Source organism: Fusarium solani (genome assembly GCF_023522795.1).
Source record: "Fusarium solani strain SB1 chromosome Unknown bctg00000008, whole genome shotgun sequence".
Taxonomy (NCBI): Eukaryota; Fungi; Ascomycota; class Sordariomycetes; order Hypocreales; family Nectriaceae; genus Fusarium; species Fusarium solani.
Genome location: NW_027072148.1, coordinates 1,334,628 through 1,353,215, shown reverse-complemented (window position 1 = coordinate 1,353,215; position 18,588 = coordinate 1,334,628). Strand labels below are relative to the sequence as shown.

Below are 18,588 nucleotides of genomic sequence, written 5' to 3'. Positions count from 1 at the left end.
GCTCGTTCTTTGGGTATCATCGTCTCTCCCCTGCTTCTCGTTCCCTTCTCCTAGCGTCTGTTGAACCGCCAACTGCCAGGTTCTGCCGCATCTCACCGCCCGTTCTGCCCCTCCCCTAGCGCCGTCTTGGGACTCACCGAGCAAATCAAGTGGACAGCCCCTCCCGCTCCAATTCGCGAATAGGAAAGAGGGGCACAGCCAAGTCCCTCCTAACCGTTGTAGCTAATTGAATCAAGCAAAGCAACCTAAGCCAAAGACATTCAGGTCCGGTAATTATCGTGCAGCTCCCGAGGCCAATTAATTACTCCCCGACTCCTTTCTCTTCAAAAAGGCGGTCTCTGCTCTGTCTCTTTTCAAACTCGTCAACTCACCTTCCTCCCCCAGAATCGACCATGGCTCAAAAGACTACTCTCCAGGAGTTCAACTCCGTCTACCCCAAGCTTGAGGAGGCTCTCCTCGAGCATGCGCGTTCCTACAAGCTCCCCCAGGAGCAGCTTGACTGGTACAAGCGAGTGAGCAACCATCTCCTCCAAAGGCCCAAATACTCCAAATACTAATGCAATGCTCCCAGTCCCTCGAGATCAACCCCCTCGGCGGAAAATGCAACCGCGGCATGTCTGTCCCCGACTCCGTCTCCCTCCTCCTCGAGAAGCCCCTCTCTGAGGAGCAGTACTTCCAGTCTGCCACCCTCGGCTGGATGACCGAGCTCCTCCAGGCCTTCTTCCTCGTCTCGGACGACATCATGGACTCGAGCATCACCCGCCGTGGCCAGCCCTGCTGGTACCGCCAGGAGGGTGTTGGCATGATCGCCATCAACGACGCCTTCATGCTCGAGGCCGCCATCTACACCCTCCTCAAGAAGTACTTCCGCTCCCACCCCGCCTACGTCGACCTCATCGAGCTCTTCCACGAGACCACCTTCCAGACCGAGCTTGGCCAGCTGTGCGACCTGCTCACCGCCCCTGAGGACAAGGTCGACCTCGACAACTTTTCCTTGGAAAAGTACAGCTTCATCGTCATCTACAAGACCGCCTACTACTCCTTCTACCTCCCCGTCGCCCTGGCCCTCCACCAGCTCAACCTCGCCACCCCCAAGAACCTGAAGCAGGCCGAGGATATCCTCATTCCCCTGGGCGAGTACTTCCAGATCCAGGACGATTACCTCGACAACTTCGGTCTCCCTGAGCACATTGGCAAGATCGGCACCGACATCAAGGACAACAAGTGCTCTTGGCTCGTCAACCAGGCCCTCGCCGTCGCCACCCCCGAGCAGCGCAAGATCCTCGAGGAGAACTACGGCCGCAAGGATGACGAGAAGGAAAAGGTTGTCAAGAAGCTCTACGACGACCTCAAGCTTGAGCAGCGCTATCTCGACTACGAGGAGAAGGTTGTCGGCGAGATCCGCGCCCGCATCGCCAACATTGACGAGAGCGAGGGCCTCAAGAAGACCGTGTTTGAGGCCTTCCTTGCCAAGATCTACAAGCGCAGCAAGTAAGCCGAGTTGCCCAATCAAAAAGTAGAAAAAGAAACACAAAAGCGAAAGAAACAGGCGCACGTCGCGCCGTTGAAATGCAGAGGTCATCATCATAGCCGAGCCGAGCCAACAATGAGCGTCACGACCATATAGACCAGAGATACCTCGAATGAATAGGTGGAGGGAAAATTCACTCATAGTATTGACCAAGGAAATAAGAATAATAATAAACACTTTGTTTCCTTTTGCGATTTCAACATCAAGGACAAGAGCCTGCTCAAGCCTTGTGTTATCACTGTCCTTCATGGGCTCTATAGTATCCAACCCCTTCCCCTTTTCCCATGACCGGATATATAAGGATATAAGAAGGTAGATCCGAAAGAGATTCAAAAGAAGCCAAGTACAAAGGAAATAGAGATTAGAAAAGATCAGACGTAATACATACGTCTCGAATCAACAGCAACACAACACCCAACTCCTGCCCCGACGCTTTGCTTTTTGGCTCAAAGGTATGTGCGCCAGCACATACAAGCTGTCCTTTTGATTTCTTCACCAGAGTGTGGATCATTCAAGATCATAGTGAAGGGGAATCTAGTCTAGGCATCATGGGCATTAACTCGTGGTCTCATAACGATATTTGCTAGCCCGCCTCAAAGGGCGACCGGTTCAGTCTTTCCTCAGTACCTCGACGAGGAGCTTGAGAATCCCATCGTGCCAGCTCGGTTGATGAGTGGCTCACGTGGGCGAGAATCACGACCACGGGACTGATCCAAAGGCTGCGTCATCTCCCGACGGAGAGAACGAATGGGTAAAGGAGGGACGGGAGGAGCACGACTTGAAGGCTGCTGCATTCCAGCAGTAGATCGGCTCCGCGGGCGGCTGCCGGCGGGCATAGAGGAAGACGACGATGACGCAGGGATACGAGGCTGGTTGATGAGGCCAGAGCCGCTGCGGCTGTTGCTATAGGTCATCATGGCAGGCTGACCACCGGTAGCGAGACTGATGAGTGGACCACCTGTTGGAGCCTTCACACCGTGGCCCTTGCCTTCTCTCTCCCTCTCTCTCCAACCCTGTGGCTCGGGAAAGTTGACAAGGGGCTGACCGATTGGTGGAGGGGGAATCTTCTCTCGCTTGGCATCCGCCGTCGTAGGCCTCGTGCTAGGGGTGCGGACGGACCGGCTGCGATATCGCATCGACTGCTCCTTCGACCGGGTCTCTGTCTTGGTTTCCGGGGGGGATGTAGGCGAAGTAACACCTCCATTCAGCAGCGAAGGTCCCTGAGTAAAGGCGGAGTTGGTGTTGGTGGTAGGAGGGCTGTTGACAGGCCCTCGCTCCGCAATCTTACGCTTCTCCTCGTAGCCTTGGCCCAGCAACCCAGCAGGGGAGAACTCCTCGCCTCGAGGCAACTGTGGTGCTGTGCGGGAGCGATGCAGAGATTTGGTCTTGGTCAAGACGTTGCGCTTCTGAGTTACCCTGCGTTCGAGCTCGGTCTTAGACTCGTGCTTGTGTTCATGCTTGTCCTGCTCTTTGGGTTTCTCATCAAGAAAGTCCTTCCCGAACTCTTCTAAGGGCTTGTCGAAGCGATCCATATCAAGGAGTGGTTGGAAGGCGCCAATGGTATAAGGGGTTTCATCCACAGAGACCTTCAGACGATGACCCCCCTTCGTGACGGTGCTTGTCGATTTCATGGTGCTTGTAGGGGATGTCGTCGGGTCAGAGTTGAGTGAGATTTGGGGCGCCTTGTCCGTTTTGAAGTCAACTTTCTTGTTGACAAGGTACCAGCTTCGCCAGCCTTGCACATGCTCATGGAACCGCTTAGCAAGTTTGCCATCCTCGGCGCAGAAGAAATGAACAAAGTTCTCGCCGTTGGGGAAAACAAAGGTTTTCTGCTGACTCTTAACAGCATAGCAGTAACGTCGGGGCGCTTTAAGATGACGCCGAACCTCGCTCTCTCGAGGGGTGTAGATATCAAAGTCAGACAAGTGGCATAGAACAGTGCTGTCCTTGTCCGAGGGTTTAGAATCGGGCTTCTTTGACGAGTACATCTGGCCTGACTCCAACAGAGTGATAAACCGCTTATTCCACTTCCCTGGTCGTGATGAATGGTACATCTGGAAAGTGAAGCCCGGTGGAGGAGTTGGCGTACGAGGAACCGAGTTGATATCGAGGTCGGCATCGGAGCTCCCAGAGATGTCATTGGTGACAACAAGCAGCGAGTTTTGCTGGTCGCGGTCCCATGAATTCATGACATCACGAATGCGTTCATAGCGACGGAGGCGGCGCTCCAGCCCGAGTTCGACATAGCACTCGATTATCACGCTCTCCTTGGGGTTGATATCGTGGGTAGTGAGATTGGCGGTCGAGTAGAGAATCTCCATAGGCGAGGTATCGGGAGTGACTGGAAGGTTGATGACGGACGAAAGGCATCGTACACACACGCGCTGGACGAGTCATAAAATTAGCACCACTTGGGATTGCAACCTATAGGGAATGAGACTCACTCTTTCGCCTCCATTGCTGGCAGATGTAGGCGCATCGATGCCTGGCACAATGCCCTTGCCACCTTGCTCTATAAAGCTCATCTTGTCTGGAGATGAAGAATCCTCGAGGCTGTTGGAGCGGCTGAAGTCGATGGAGAAGATAGTTGGTGCCCTCGGGCTTGGCGTGCCGGCTTGGCTCGTAGTAGCATTCGATCGCCTGCCGCGAGACAAGAAAGGAAGCCTGTCGAGGAAAAAGAACCTGGTGAACTTTGGCGATGGAGTCGCAAGCTGTGCGTGGATGCGAGCGAGGTCACGTTTTCTCTGCTCAGCGAGAATGCGATCAGTTTCCGCTTCTAGACGAGCAACCTCGTCAGCCCAGAGTTCTGCTTCTTGCTCTTCCTGACGATGACGGTCGACTTCCTCGCGCTCGAGCTGTGCGGCGCGCTCTGCAGTTTCAGTGTTTATGCGAAGCGCAAGAAGGTTGCGACTCTTGAAGCGAGCGATGTCACTCGCTGATGGGACGGTACGAAGAATAGGCGACGATGCTAGAGGCGATTTTGGCGCGGGCGATCTTGAGGCGGGAGAGTTGGACGGTGTTTTTCTTGGTTGATCCCAATCTCGAGTGCGACGGCGACCACGGCTCGGGCTTCGAGTAGGAGTTTGAGGGCGGCTGTAACTGTGAGTTGGCCAGGGGAGTTGCGCAGAAGAAGAAACCGGACGAGACAACGGGAAGTTTGGTGATTTAGGCGTCAGGGTGAACAGGGGGCTGGACAGGGGACTTGGGAGGGGCGGGATGGCGGGCGAGGGGCCCCTTGGAGGTCCAGACGCTAAATTTAAATTGCTGGATGCGCTGGCAAAGCTGAGAACCGATGGAGATGGTCGAGGAGAGAGCGCTGGGGACCGACACAACGATGGCGCTGGTGATGACGAGCCTTGGCGACGCGCCGTGGCTCCATTTCCCACGGCGCCCACCGCAGCTCGTGGAGCCAAACCGCCAATAACCCCTGTTACACTCTCCGCGAGGCCCTTGAAGAGCGCGACTCCACGAGCGCCAGCTGAAACAGAGGAAACGGGAGGCGGCGCCGGCTGTGCCTGAACCTGAACCTTGGGCGACAGCAGAGGACGCCTACGCATAAAAGTCGCAGAGGCTACGCTCTTGGACCGACGCCGACCAACTGGCCGTCCTAACAGAGTCGGCGTGTCCAGGCGGGGATAGCAATCTCCCTGAGCCAGATGGCTCCCCTCTGAAGGTGGTCCGCTATACACGTCAAACGCCCGGTGCCTTAACGACGAGGCACTCTTCCCCCGGAGACTCCGTAATCGCGACATTTTGGGAATGGGTGGCTTCACGGCATCATGCGGTTGATCCCAGGCGTCTTCGAATTGCAGCGGGGCCACCGCCGCCATGGTTGTCGTCGACGACGCCATTTGGATGCGGGCCGTCCTCGTCTGTCGCCACTAAAGAATCGGTTCCTGCAGTGGACGTCGGACCCTGGATGGGATGGCGGGCGCTTCTGCAGCCCTATCGTAGTCCCCGAAAGGCCCTTAGGTGCAAGGTTGTCGGATCGATCCGCTGTCGGTCGACAATAGATTGGGCGACAGCTCGAATATCGCTTGCGATCGTCGGCAGGGGTTCTCGTATTTGTTTCTATCCCGTCTTCTTCCCCACAGAACCGTTGGAAAGTCAATTGACAGCTAGACTAATTAAGTCGAGGAAGACGGTGTCGTTTTCTCAAGATGGTACGTATTGGTGTAGCAAAGGCAGGTAGATCGGGCGGGAGGATCGGTCCCCCAGGGCGGGAAAAGGAGGAGGGCGGTAATCTCGGCAAGGGCTCAACGGTGATGAAGCATTTCGACATTTGAAGCTGATGAGACGTGAATATTGAAAGTGATGGAAGAAGAAAAAGGTTTGCTAAACCTCTGGAGCAGCAAGTGTCAGTTGACGAGAAAGCAAAAGGAAAGAAAGAAGGGAGGCGCCTTCCCAGATAACAGAAGCAAATATCAAGAGGCAGGTTCAACGCTCACTCAACGTTCCCCTCCACCGCGTAAATGGAGGCTTCCGATCTCTCCCTCGCAAAGTCTCAAAAAACGAAGGCCATGCAATGCCACCAGCGGCAGATGGTATGTGCTGCGCTGAACGTCCAAACCGTCTGGCATGGAGCCAGATTCACATCCCCCGCCCTGAGAAACCGAAGCATCAAGTCCCGCCCTCTTGGGCCTCGAGAATCCATTCCAGTCTCAGTCAACGCTTGACGGGAAACACAATGAAAACAAGTCTACCAATCTGTTGGATGGCTGGGGCTGGACAGAGGTAATGATTGCACAACCCAGAAGATCGCGGAGGGTTGAGCCGAAAGAAAAGAGACATGCATTGCATACGATTAGGTACCTATGCAAGTTAAAATGCCACTTATTTCGCTGACTATAGGCTAGAGGATCAAATCTCAGACCTCCAAGCATCACAGAGAATACTACATGACCAGTTCCGCCAACTCAGTTGCTACCTTCAGCGGCCTCTTCCTAATAAAACGAGACCCAGCGACGCAAGTTCGGGATTCGCTCTTATACATGCCACGAGGTATGGTGCGGGTGCCAATGCGAGACAAGACTCCCTTTTCTCCAGCACGTCTCAAGCTCGAGGAAAGCATGTACCTCAAACATCAATTCCAAGACATCAGCCCGCCAAGCGTTCCCCAATCGGCTTCAACGGCATGCGCCCTTACTTGCGAAACGCGCGAACCTCGCGCCGCCACCAGCCCTTGAAGTCGCACGCCGAAACGTCGATCCCCAAATCCCGCAGCGCCTTTGTGCTCAAGTGACAGTCGTATGGGCGCTGGACACTGGCATTTGGATCATTCCCCTCGGTGTTGGGCTTGATACCCTCCGTCGACAGGCCCATAATTTCTCCGAACAGTTGGACGATCTCGTACTTTGTCATGCGATCTTCGCTCGAGAATTGGAGGATATGGGGGAGGCCAGCTCTATCACCAGGTGCGGTGTCGAGATACTTGACCGAGATGTCTAGTGTGTAGTGTCAGCAGGCCTCTATCACCAGTCATGAATGAGTTGAGGAGATACCCCGGCCAACGATGCGCCATCTGGCTCGAAACATCATGACTAGATGTAGAGTGAAACATACCGTGGCAGACCCGTCCAATGTCTTCGGTATTGGTGGGATACCGGATGGCCCAATGATCCATTTGGACCTCAATCCCTTGTGTCTGAGCCTTCCACAAGGCATCCATCAGAACGTTGACGGCACTCTCGGCCGGCGTTTCAGCATTGCCGTACAAGACGGGGACTCGGAGCACGACCCCCAAGCCCTCCTTGCCAGCCTTTGCGAACGTCTCTAGCACGGCACGCTCGCCATCCAGCTTGGTCTGGCCGTAGAGGTTGGTCGGCCGCGGCTCGGCGTCGGCTTCATATGGGGCATCTCCTGGAACGCCAGGGAAGACGTAGTCGGTTGAGATGTAAATGACAAAGATGTCTCTGTCAGCGGCCAGCTGAGCGAGGGACTTGCTCGCCGCCACATTGAGGGCTCTTGCAGCCTCTGGGTCTTTGTCGACCTTGTCTGGGAATCGCTGAGCAGCGCCTTGTCGTTCTCAGTCAGTCGTAGTAGGACATGGTCAGGACGGCGTTGGCTTACAGTGAACGATGACCTGTGGTCTAGTGAAGGCACAATGTTAGCTTTACAAGGTCAGATTAACAAAACAACGGGTGTTCGAACTTGGTCTCATCAAGAAGGCTTGCTACTTCAGATTCATTGCTGAGATCAACCTTGAGGGTGCTGATTCCATCTGCGCGAGAATAGCCTGTTCCCTTGACATTCCAGCCCCGCAGCCCAAACGAAGCCGAAACTTCGCGACCCAGGAGGCCAGTGGCACCGGTGACGAGGACGGTTCGCTCAGCCATTGCGATTTATGGTGAATTCGAGAGATTTTGCACAAGCTCGATGAGTGTAATGGTGAGAATAGAGGTGAGAGTTGAGGCGTCATACCTCAAGGTGGGGGGGTTGGAATATCGCGAGGTGAGGGGCAAGCTGGACGTCAAAGTGACATGAGCCCTGTTGACCGCAAAAAGGAACGTTGACGCTCCAATCACAGCTCAAGTATTGCAGTATTTCAGGATACTATAGAATTCGTATGGGATAATTACGAGTATAGATATGGGTACATCGTAGGGATTAAAGGGCACTAGCGGTCATTTTGTGCAATATGTGGTTTCTTTATTGATCGCCATTATCACTACTTTACAGCTAAAGGCCAAAATGTAAATATTCTAAAATCTACTCTACAAGCTCAACCCAAAAACAGAATCTAGAAACGATCATGAGTGGCACGCGGCCCAAAGCCATACCTCGACGACTCGGTCTCGCTGTCGTCTCTCAGATGTGTCGCCGGCACCCTCTCGCCGTACTGTACAGCTACTTCGGACGTCTTAAGGATACCATTGTACGTCATGATCTCTTCCTCCGAGTTTGTCGGCGAGTGTGACCGGATCTCGGATCGGCCTTTGATATCCTTGAGTGGGAACGGTCCTGCGAGACTGCTCCGAACACCCGTACCACCACGTGATCGCTTCGCTGTCCCCGTCGTCGTCGACCGTCCGTAGCCGTCTCGTGTTGACGAGTACTTGTTTCCGGAAGACTTGAGTGCTGAGAAGAACTTGGGGAACCACTGAAGGAAGAGAGGTCGCAGAGCCGGTGCCGATGCCGTGATTATGGCCAAGTTGGTCTCAACGGCAGAGTAGGTGAATCGAATATCGTAGCTCCAATCCAGATCGGGGTCCGTGAAGTCGGTAAAGTAGGCCGTCTCGATGAGCCAGGACATTCGGAGGATACTCAGGATGGTAACACTTGAAGAGTCAGCAGGCAGTCACTCTCGTTCAGGTCTTTTTACTTACGCTCCTCCAAGGACAAACACTCCAATGATTGCCGCCCGCACCTTGAGAGGCAGCTTCAACCCCAGAAATATCCAAAACGGCAGAATAAGAACCAGCACATCGGTCAGGATGGTCAGACTCGACGTGGCAATGTAAAAGGCATTCTGGTTAATGCACATGCCATCTGGCCTTATACTCTCCTCCTTCGCGCGGTCCCAAAAGTAGCTGACAGGCGTACACTGGAAAACACAGGCAAAGAACATGGCCACCATCTGGAAGAGGTTGAAGACGAGAAGACTGATGATGCAGAGGCGGACCTCGCGCTTTTGACCGCCGAGGCGCATGAGGAAGAGGAGGACCGACGTCTTTACGAGGGCGAGGATCGGATTATAGAGAATCTGGATTGTAAAGGCCCATTTCTGACCGAGGACAAAATCTTGGGTTAAGGGGATGTCCTTTTTATGGATGCCGATGTAGTTGAGGCGCATCGAGTAGTAGGAGCAGATGGTTTCGGCGATGGATAGGGCCTAGGCTTGTTAGTTTGTAGATGTGATAGGTAAAGCGTATATTATACCATTGCCATAGTAATAAGTAAGTCATCTAAGACTAGTCAGTATCTTTTTAAAATGGATAGAATAGCCGTATCGACTTACCCCAGCTATATTGCTTCGTCGAGAAGCGGCCATATATACGAAGTACCCAGACGCAAAAGGCCATTATGGGAAAGAAGAACAAGATGAAGTACCCAATCTGCTGAAGCCGCGAGTATGGGTACCCATCGTCAATCACCTCGGAGCCATCCGTGGCTCTCTTGTGCAGCTCTCCGACGAGCCTCTGCACAGCTCCAACATCCATCGAGGTTGAGAACCAGCTCAAAAAGGCTTAACAATATTTGACAAGGCTAACACGCAAAAAAGAGTAAAGAGAAAAGAGAGTTCAGAAAGAGGGAATGGATCATGTTGATCTCCGCTCAGGGTGTTAGATCTACCTATATGCCGTACATGTCGCAAGCTAGGCCTTCAGGAGAAACAATAAAAAAAGAGGAGCTAGCGTACCACCTTGCTCGCACCACGCTTCAGACATCTTTGCCTGCAGAAGGCGGCTGAAGCTCGTTCGTCGATGGATCCTCTCCCCGTACAAAGAACGAACCGGAAGCGGTCCCTTGCTGTAAGAGAGGACTGGCTGTATGGAGACGGGAGTAGGAACATGAGAGCATGCATGGTCCAAGTGGCGAACGAGTAAATGGGCTGAATCTCACGCCCCACGGAAGTAGATAGGTTGTCCCCTGCGTCATGGGATCAACTGCGTGTTTCAGTCGTCGAGGTTGGATGTTGAATCCACAAACTGGATGCCCAAGACTTGACGAGTGTAGTCGATAAACGAGTCTATAGTGGGTTATCGCTGCAAGAAAGCATTCGATAGAGTATTTCATGTCGATCATTGAGCTAATTCACTAAATCAACGCGAAATATCCTGCATGTTTCTCCAGAAGCTATCCAGTGGTGTAACCATGATGGTTTCTAGTCATGATCCGACATCTGACTACGACTTGACAAATCGCTCCGCGAAACCACTAGTCGGCTACGTAGAACCAACTCTAGTCTCCTATAGCGACATGTCATCATATCCTTGCTAGTAAAAATCAGGGTCGGCGATCCTTTGGTGCCCGTTGGCGGAGATGCAAGGAGTGGTTCCCACTTTGCGAGTAAGTCAGATGTTTCCATCGGCAATGACTTCCTTTTTCCCCATCTCGTTAATCTAAGAAACTTGTTTTTTTATTGCGAAAAAAGAAACATGATCTTCAAGGCGATCCATCTAATCAATCAGAGTTCAAAGCTAGGTAGAATGACAACTCAACTCAACTTTAAACCTTCAACACCAACATGGACAATATCAAATTCACAAACCGAAGACAACTACCGAAAACTCCTACTCGAGTCATTTCCCAATTTTCTCATAAGTCAGGGGCAGAAAATCATCGCTTCCCCCACTTCCTGGTCTGTTACAGAAGGCTTACTCTGCAGGCCGCATCGATCTTTGAGGGATCCTAGCTCCCCTCTCTGCATCCGCCAACAAGCCTCTTCCTTGCAGTTCATCCCGGCATATCAAAGGGCTGGAATTCAAACCATCTAAGTCCTAGTGAGGGTCTCGATTGATCTCCATCTAAGGATCAAGCCTTGGTAATTTCTTCGCCTGCAGCGGCTATAGACAAAATGTCGCGATGCTTTGGTCGCGTGAGCTATCACTCAAGAACATACTCAACCAGATTCATTACCTCATTCAGAATACCACACGCCACGGCTGGCTTCTAGAAACAAAACTATGCATTAGTTCCCGTTGTCAGTTCATCTGTCAACTTGAGTGGCGTTGCACCCAAGTCATGCTCCCTCACAGCCCGCCTCCGCTAGCCAGCCTCGAAGCGATGAAACATCACCAGCTCATATCAGTGGAGCTCACTTTGTTCAGCTCATCCAACCCGTCCCTACATCGATCGACAATCGACAATCTTCAGCCTCTTTGACGGAATCTTTCGAGAGCCACAATTCATCCACGAACTACGTCTCAGCATGGCAGCCGAGGCTTACTCCCCCCTTGAACATCTTGGCGAACTAAAGCCTCTGTTCCTAGAAAATCATCAGACTCATCCGGTGTTCTCGGTCCCGCTCCTTCGTGCTAGTGGCATCCAGTTCGAGTCTGTTGGTTGTGTTGTCGGCGAATCCTCCGCCCACAACCCGGACCCTTCTCGTTCATGCCTCTAGACCCAGAGCCAACAGAGAGTTCCACTCTCCATGGTTCCCAACTATGGCATGCCTTGTCTCTGCTCCTGAAATATCTCCAACCTCGGCCCATGGCGTGGTTCCTGGTGCTAGTTGGCAGCTCCATCGCACCCACAGCTCGTCATGCCTTCTCGATGTTTCCCTCGAGTTGTGGCGTTTATAGAAGGGCCACGGATTCCGCCTCTATCTGGCTAGTCTTGAGCTTCTAGACCTCCATTGTCAGTCGTTTGTCTCTCTTGGTCATCATGTCTGCCATGCGGTTCTTTACCTTGGCGGCGCTCGCTAGCGCATCCTTTGCCCAGACTATCAAAGTTGGTGGCAAGGACATACGTGAGTCTTGATGGATTACATACTGAAACTGATCTAACAAAACTTAGCCGTCGAAAAGTCTGCTATTGCCCCAGCCAGTGAGGCCGTCTCCAGGAGTTCTTCCAAGGCCAAGGCCCCTCTCTTCCTTGATGAGTCTACGCAACTCACCAATAGGGTCCTCAACAACCTCACCTCCCTTGGACTCTCTCATATCGAATTGTTCGAGTTCGACAATGAAAAGGAAGAGACTATCCACAGACGGAGCCTCTTTGGTCAGTGCAAGACGGCCCCTGGAGACGACTACTTCCCCAGCGATACGCTCTGGGCAGTATTTGACTACCTCCTTGGCGATGCCCTTCAAAAGACAGTCCCATATGCTTCGGTCTGTTATGAGGACTCCGAGTTTGGCAACTACAACAAGGCCAAGTGCGATTATCTCATGAACAACTGGTTCAACAACTCCTACGTCCCAACTGAGGATCCCACTGCTGTCAACGCCGTCTTGTACCAGGGCCAGTCCTGTCTTCCCCCTTCTCTCTTTGCATCTGCGAAGTCTTGCACTGTCGGTGGCTACCCTCTGTACACTGTTGATGCTACAAATGTTGCGCACATTCAGCTCGCCATCAACTTGGCCCGCAGTCTGAATCTTCGTCTCGTCATCAAGAACACTGGCCACGACTTTGGTGCCAAGTCTACCGGTTACGGCGCCTTGTCCATCTGGACTCACAACCTCAAGTCCATTGAGGTCTATGAGGACTATGAGGAGGGTGACTACAAGGGCCCTGCCGTCAAGGCCGGAGCTGGTGTCCAGGCCTACGAGGTCTATGAGGCCGCTAAGGAGCATGGTGTCACTGTCATCGGTGGAGAAGGCCAGACCGTCGGTGTCATGGGAGGCTTCATCCAAGGCGGTGGCCATGGCCCTCTCTCTGGAATCCACGGCATGGCTGCCGACTCTGTCCTCTCCTTCGAGGTGGTCACTGCTGATGGCCGCCTCGTCACCGCCAGCGAGAGTTGCAACCCTGACCTCTTCTGGGCCATCCGTGGAGGAGGCGGTGGTACTTTTGGTGTCGTGACTTCTGCTGTGGTCAAGGCTCACCCCAAGGTCTCCGTCGCCACCTTGACCTTTGCCTTTGCCTCTGGTGTCAATGGTCTCACTAACGAAGTGTTCTGGAAGGGTGTCAAGGCATTCTGGGACCGCTTCCCCGAGTACGCCAAGGACAACGGCAACTACGAGTACTTCCTCATCACCAAGACCGAGACTGGCTACAGCTTCTCCATGCAGCCCTGGTTCGCTCCCAAGTTTACCGTGGAGAAGCTCAAGAAGCTCGTGGCTCCTCTGTTCGCCGATTTCAAGGAGCTTGGCATCAGTATCAAGCCCGAGTACGCCGAGTATGATGACTTCTACCCTGCTTGGCAGGCCTCGTTCCCTCTTGAGGGTTGGGGCAACCCAGCCATCCGCCAGGGAAGCCGTCTGTTCCCCGAGGAGAACTGGGCCAACGAGACCATCATCAGCAAGACATTTGATGCCGTCAAGGGCAGTATCGAGGACTACGGCTGGTTCATCGCCTTCAACTTGTACGCCGGCCACGAAGGTTACCCTGACACGGCTGTCAACCCAGGCTGGCGAACAGCTCTCGTCCATGGAATCGGTGCCGTCTTCTGGGACGTCACCGCCGACGAGGAGACCAAGAAGAACATCTCCGACAGCCTGACTAATGACTACATCCAGCGGTGGCGAGATGTCACCCCTGGTGGCCACGCTTACTGCTCCGAGAGTGACTACATCGAGCCCGACTTCCAGCACTCGTTCTGGGGCAGCAACTGGGAGCGTCTAGTCGAGATCAAGGAGAAGTGGGATCCCTATGATGTCTTTTACGCCACCAACGGCGTTGGCTCGGACAAGTGGGAGCTCCAGGACAAGATCTTTGGCAACTTGCCCAACCAAAACAGCAAGCTTTGCCGAGTGTAGTAGAGGCCATGTATTTGTAACTATTCAGACCCTTTGGTCAATCAATGTATTGTATCAACCCTTGAAACTCATTTGCATCGTTTTCTACTTGACGGAGTCTCTGATCTCGGTTCACAGCCTTCATCTTTCTTGAATATAATTTAACATTCCTGGCAGAGTGAAGCATTCCATATCGTAATTTAATAGGGGCTCGGGGATTAACGATACACCAAACTTCCCCGAATTTGTTGTCCGTATTCGCTTCAATAACTGTTTACGAGAAGATGAGCCGGGTATTGGTAACCTTGTAGCTTTCTTTGGGAATACGAGTTTGACGAAGAGTCCCCCTAGGCTGTTATCAGCTGATTGGTGTCATTGTGTGAGCACAGGCATGCACTTTACTGCCAACGCATTCAGTGGTGGGTGTTTGAGACATGACCTTTTTATTTGGAACATTGGCCACTCACTCGTCAATCCATGCATGACTTCTTGAACAGACGATGACCACGCCCTCTGTCACCCAAGTTGATAGGAGTTCTAGCCCGGTCACTCTGGAGGGGTCAAGTCAATAATATCTATTTGTCTAAGAGATGCTTCCATTGTCACGAGGTCTTATCTTAGAAATACGCACTCTTAGCCCAGTATTTTAACAAATATGATCATTTTTACCATATGATTTAGTTGTCCTAGTAGCACTAGGGTGAGGTATGAACCGGAGCTCCTTGTTAACTAAAGGGATGATAAGTTGGATGCCTTCTCCTACAGAGTAGGATTAATTGAGACCAGACATCAACATTGACACACCAGAGAGTAGTGGGAACTCCGTCTAAGATGAGCTGTAGCATTGAATAACACAGGAGAATAATTAGCAAGATAAAAGTAACATACAAAGGCCGTTGCAATGCCAAAAATGCAGCCCTGTTGTCATACATTCAGTGTCTAGGGTAGCCATTTCTGATAACCTATCGCCCAGGCTCCACCCAATTTTCTACACCTTGACCAGCCTCCAACGTCACAGCCTCTACCTCTCCATCCTCCAACCTCCCATCACAATGCCACCCAAGCGCATGACAGCAAACCCCGTCAAGCCGGCGCGCTATCGCGCCGGCAAGCCTACGGGTGTGGAATCCGACTCTGACTCCGATGCCAGCGAATCTGAGGCGCCCGCCGAGCCCGCGCTCCCTCCGCCACCGAAAGCGACCAGCGCCGGAAAGATCTCGAGCAACCTGGGAAAAGTCGACCTGAACGCGCGCAGGAAGGAGGCAGAAGCCGCTGAAGAACGGCGACTAGCCAAGGAAAAGGCTGAGCGATTGGCCGCTGAGGAAGGCTTCGTGACGGAAGAGGAGGAAGAGAGCGAGGAAGAAGAGGACGACGACGATGAAGAGGAGAGTGAATCCGAGGAGGAGAGCAGCGAAGACGAAGCCCCGCGACGGTTAATGATCCGACCAAAGTTCATCCCTAAGAGCCAGCGAGGAAACGTAAAAGACCCCGCCCAACAAGAGGAAGAAGCTCGCCAGGCAGAAGAGGAAGCTCGCAAGAAGGCCGCCGACGAGCTCGTCGAGGAACAGATTAAAAAGGACCTTGCTGCGCGCGCAGCGGGCAAGAAGCACTGGGATGACGACGAGAACGAGGATTCGGACGTGGACACGACCGACGGGCTGGACCCTGAGGCTGAGGAGGCTGCCTGGCGCGTCCGCGAGCTCAAGCGCCTCAAGCGCGCGCGCGCTGCTATCGAGGAGCGCGAGAAGGAGCTTGCAGAGGTGGAGCGACGGCGCAACCTGACCGAAGAAGAGCGGCAGGCCGAGGATGAGGCTTTCTTGGCCAAGCAACAAGAAGAGAAGGAGGGCAAGGGCAAGATGTCGTACATGCAGCGGTACTTCCACAAGGGCGCCTTCTTCCAAGACGAGATGAAGGCTGCTGGCTTGGATAAGCGAGACATCATGGGCAGTCGGATTCAGGACGATGTGCGGAACCGCGAGGCGCTGCCGGAGTATCTGCAGCGTCGCGACATGGCCAAGTTGGGTCGCAAGGGCGGTACCAAGTACAAGGACATGCGCACTGAGGATACGGGTCGCTGGGGTGATATTGACGGTGGTCGGAGGAGAGGAGGAGGGGGAAGTTTGACGAGGATGAGCGATTCCGCCCAGATGATGATCGTTTCCGACCCGACGAGCGGAGCGCAGGAGGCGCAAATGCCATCCCCCTCGGCTCGCGCGACGATCAGAGGAAGGGTGATCGACGAGACAGAGATGATGGGTATCGGGATCGGAGAGACAGGGACTCGTATCGTTCAAGAGACGACAGTCAAAGGAGGTCACGATCGCGATCACGGTCACCGCGTCGTGATAGAGATGAACATCGCAGTCGCCGGAAGCGCAGTACATCTCGTGACGACGACCGGTACGAGAGTGACAAGAGACGCAGAGTGGATGCCAGGTAGGCCTTGGCCTGGTCTTGATATAACATTAATAATACCCAACACGGCCATTCATCGTTCCATGATCCCCCGTCTTTTTTACGTGGCTCGTTACATTACATACAGTCAGATGTGACTTCTATCTCTATATCCTCACAATCTCAACGCGAGCTCGGTTGAATATTTGATGGCCCGTCATCTCTTCGCTGCCACCATCGGGCACTGTGGGAGGATGCAGCGTCATGCGTGCATATGTGCCAGCGCCTCGACGCTTGGAGAGGTAACCTGGGTTGATGAGAAGGACACTTTCAACAACCTAGATATCAGTTAGCATAATACTAGCTCAAGAGAAGCAAGTCAAGAACGTACCTTTGCGAAAGGAGGTAGTAAGCTGGGAACCATCATGACATCTGGTCGCACATTGACCATCTCGCCCAACTCGAGATAGCTCACATCCAACACTGCGCCAGTGGCAATACCCTCCTCCGTGCCTGTCTTGGGAAGCCTAGAGCGATCTGTAGGTGGGAATAGGGGGAAGTAATGCCGCTGCTCAACCAAGTAGCGACAAAGGCGTCCCATCAGGTCACCGCCAGGTTGGGGACCACCACGAGAGACCACCTCCTCAGAGCGTAGCTGGGAGAGGATATCTTGTGACGAGACACCAAGCACAAGCTCGTTTATTGACAGCGTCATGGGGTTCGTGACGATACGAACTGCCTTGGGCAGGCCGAGCTCTTTCTTAGGGATTGAGTCTTGTGGCCACGAGACGTGCTTTGCAAGCACATCTCGTACGGAGGGAACGAGAATGATGGTGATGGCAGGGTTTGAGGAGACGAGGCGGTTGAAAGCAGGCGAGACGAGGTACTTGAAGACGGTCGTCATGGTAGCAGTGTCAGGGTCAAAGTTGGCCTCTTCAGGGAGGTCAAAGTCACCCGTTGCGATAAGGGGGTGGTCGACATCGAGGAATGGGCCAGTGAGGACGAGCGCATCGGCATAAGTGTCGGCCGCTTTAGTGCACAGGGCGTGGAGAGGCTCAAAGTCGAGGTTATCATCTGCCGTGTATGGACCAGACGCGAACAATACGTTCAGGGGTGTAGGTTCTGCATCCTCGTCCATGGCATCGGGTCCACCACGGAGACGCTCGCGATGCCCCTCAAGTGCGGAGGGTAGAGAGGCAGCGTTGGGGAGTAGAGGGATATCGAGAACCTCCTTGACGACGAATTCAGTCCCAGAGGCATTGGTGCCTCGAAGAGCCACGATTTGACCAGGGAAGAAGCACCAACTGCGGACGTGGTCCATCTTTAGGGGCACTCTGAGACCCATTCCAGCTCGTCTCGACATTTCAAACACCAACGACGCAGCATTGAGTTTTCCCTCTGTCGAATCTGATGCAATTCGGCCAACAGCAACAACTTCGGTGGTGCTCTGAGCTGCAGCGCTGCCAAAAGCTGCCTCGTCTAGGCCATGGTGTTCTTGGATAAGCGCCATGAAGCTGTCGATCCGGTCGTCGAGAATTTCGCTTGTTTCTGAAATCTTCATCACCAATGGCTTATATCCGAGTTTTTTCTGGTCGGAGCCGGCAGTGAGTTTTACGCGCGGTTCGGAGAAGGGCGCAATTGGTGGTTCGGCTGCGGCGAGGCGGTCGTTGAGGATCTCAACAACTTCTCCGGGGTTCGCTCGATCGTTGAAAGATGTAGGTCTTCTGAATGTTAGCAACGGGCGCAGAAAAAATGCCAGACAGAGAAACATACGGGAGTCCATTCATAGACTTTAGCTGTTCGCTCAATCCCGTGGCTGGCGAGCTCGTCAATCCTTTGGGCGTCTCCATCTTCCTCTTGAACGCACTCCCAGTCGCAAGCGTCCTGCTCAACTTGCCCCCGACCCTGGTGTACTCGGCACCAATCCATCCAACATCCCAAACACATCACCACCCTTTGCACCACCCCTTGGTGTAGCGGCGACCTTCCTCTCCGTCTTGACGTGCACCTGTCGTTGTGTCTTTTCGAGCTCATCCTGGATGCTCTGCTTGAGATTGCGCAGACCCTCAAGCGTCACGATCTGGGCGTCGGTATCGAGCTTGATGCAGTACGACTCCCACTTGAAGAAGAGATCCTCGGGAGAGAGGCTGTGGAGACGCATGATGGACTGGAGCTCGCTGAGAACGTCGGGCTCAAGCGGCTTGTTGGGGGAGAAGCGGTCTTGGAGGTCTGCGTCGGCCATGGTGGGCGACGGGAAAGCAATGAAGGCGACAGGGAACAATGATTGATTGCTTTCCGCTCTTAGCACGAATTCGACTGTGTCTT

General features: G+C 53.5%; 7 protein-coding genes across 7 annotated transcripts; 3 read left to right on the top strand and 4 right to left on the bottom strand.

The window, feature by feature from the left end:
- Nucleotides 1-392: 392 nt before the first annotated feature.
- Nucleotides 393-1,495, top strand: MRS44_012491 (uncharacterized protein; the record flags this gene model as incomplete). The annotated part of the gene is made up of 2 exons (XM_046269466.2): nt 393-512; nt 572-1,495. 2 exons carry the CDS (start codon nt 393-395, stop codon nt 1,493-1,495), a joined length of 1,044 nt encoding a protein of 347 aa, XP_046133058.1.
- Nucleotides 1,496-2,151: 656 nt separating this feature from the next.
- MRS44_012490 (uncharacterized protein) lies at nt 2,152-5,361 on the bottom strand (the record flags this gene model as incomplete). The annotated part of the gene is made up of 2 exons (XM_046270933.2): nt 2,152-3,915; nt 3,976-5,361. The coding sequence occupies 2 exons, from the start codon at nt 5,359-5,361 to the stop codon at nt 2,152-2,154; spliced, it is 3,150 nt and encodes a 1,049-aa protein (XP_046133059.2).
- Nucleotides 5,362-6,673: 1,312 nt separating this feature from the next.
- Nucleotides 6,674-7,866, bottom strand: MRS44_012489 (uncharacterized protein; the record flags this gene model as incomplete). The annotated part of the gene is made up of 4 exons (XM_046276131.2): nt 6,674-6,975; nt 7,094-7,546; nt 7,601-7,620; nt 7,682-7,866. The coding sequence occupies 4 exons, from the start codon at nt 7,864-7,866 to the stop codon at nt 6,674-6,676; spliced, it is 960 nt and encodes a 319-aa protein (XP_046133060.1).
- Nucleotides 7,867-8,270: 404 nt separating this feature from the next.
- MRS44_012488 (uncharacterized protein) lies at nt 8,271-9,690 on the bottom strand (the record flags this gene model as incomplete). The annotated part of the gene is made up of 4 exons (XM_046273810.2): nt 8,271-8,808; nt 8,857-9,362; nt 9,410-9,435; nt 9,489-9,690. The coding sequence occupies 4 exons, from the start codon at nt 9,688-9,690 to the stop codon at nt 8,271-8,273; spliced, it is 1,272 nt and encodes a 423-aa protein (XP_046133061.2).
- Nucleotides 9,691-11,857: 2,167 nt separating this feature from the next.
- MRS44_012487 (uncharacterized protein) lies at nt 11,858-13,890 on the top strand (the record flags this gene model as incomplete). The annotated part of the gene is made up of 2 exons (XM_046272720.2): nt 11,858-11,942; nt 11,990-13,890. The coding sequence occupies 2 exons, from the start codon at nt 11,858-11,860 to the stop codon at nt 13,888-13,890; spliced, it is 1,986 nt and encodes a 661-aa protein (XP_046133062.2).
- A 1,031-nt stretch (nt 13,891-14,921) lies between these two features.
- On the top strand, nt 14,922-16,421 carry MRS44_012486 (uncharacterized protein; the record flags this gene model as incomplete). The annotated part of the gene is made up of 1 exon (XM_046269468.2): nt 14,922-16,421. The coding sequence occupies one exon, from the start codon at nt 14,922-14,924 to the stop codon at nt 16,419-16,421; it is 1,500 nt and encodes a 499-aa protein (XP_046133063.2).
- Nucleotides 16,422-16,430: 9 nt separating this feature from the next.
- Nucleotides 16,431-18,505, bottom strand: MRS44_012485 (uncharacterized protein; the record flags this gene model as incomplete). The annotated part of the gene is made up of 4 exons (XM_065618813.1): nt 16,431-16,601; nt 16,655-17,984; nt 18,037-18,168; nt 18,207-18,505. The coding sequence occupies 4 exons, from the start codon at nt 18,503-18,505 to the stop codon at nt 16,431-16,433; spliced, it is 1,932 nt and encodes a 643-aa protein (XP_065474885.1).
- Nucleotides 18,506-18,588: the final 83 nt, after the last annotated feature.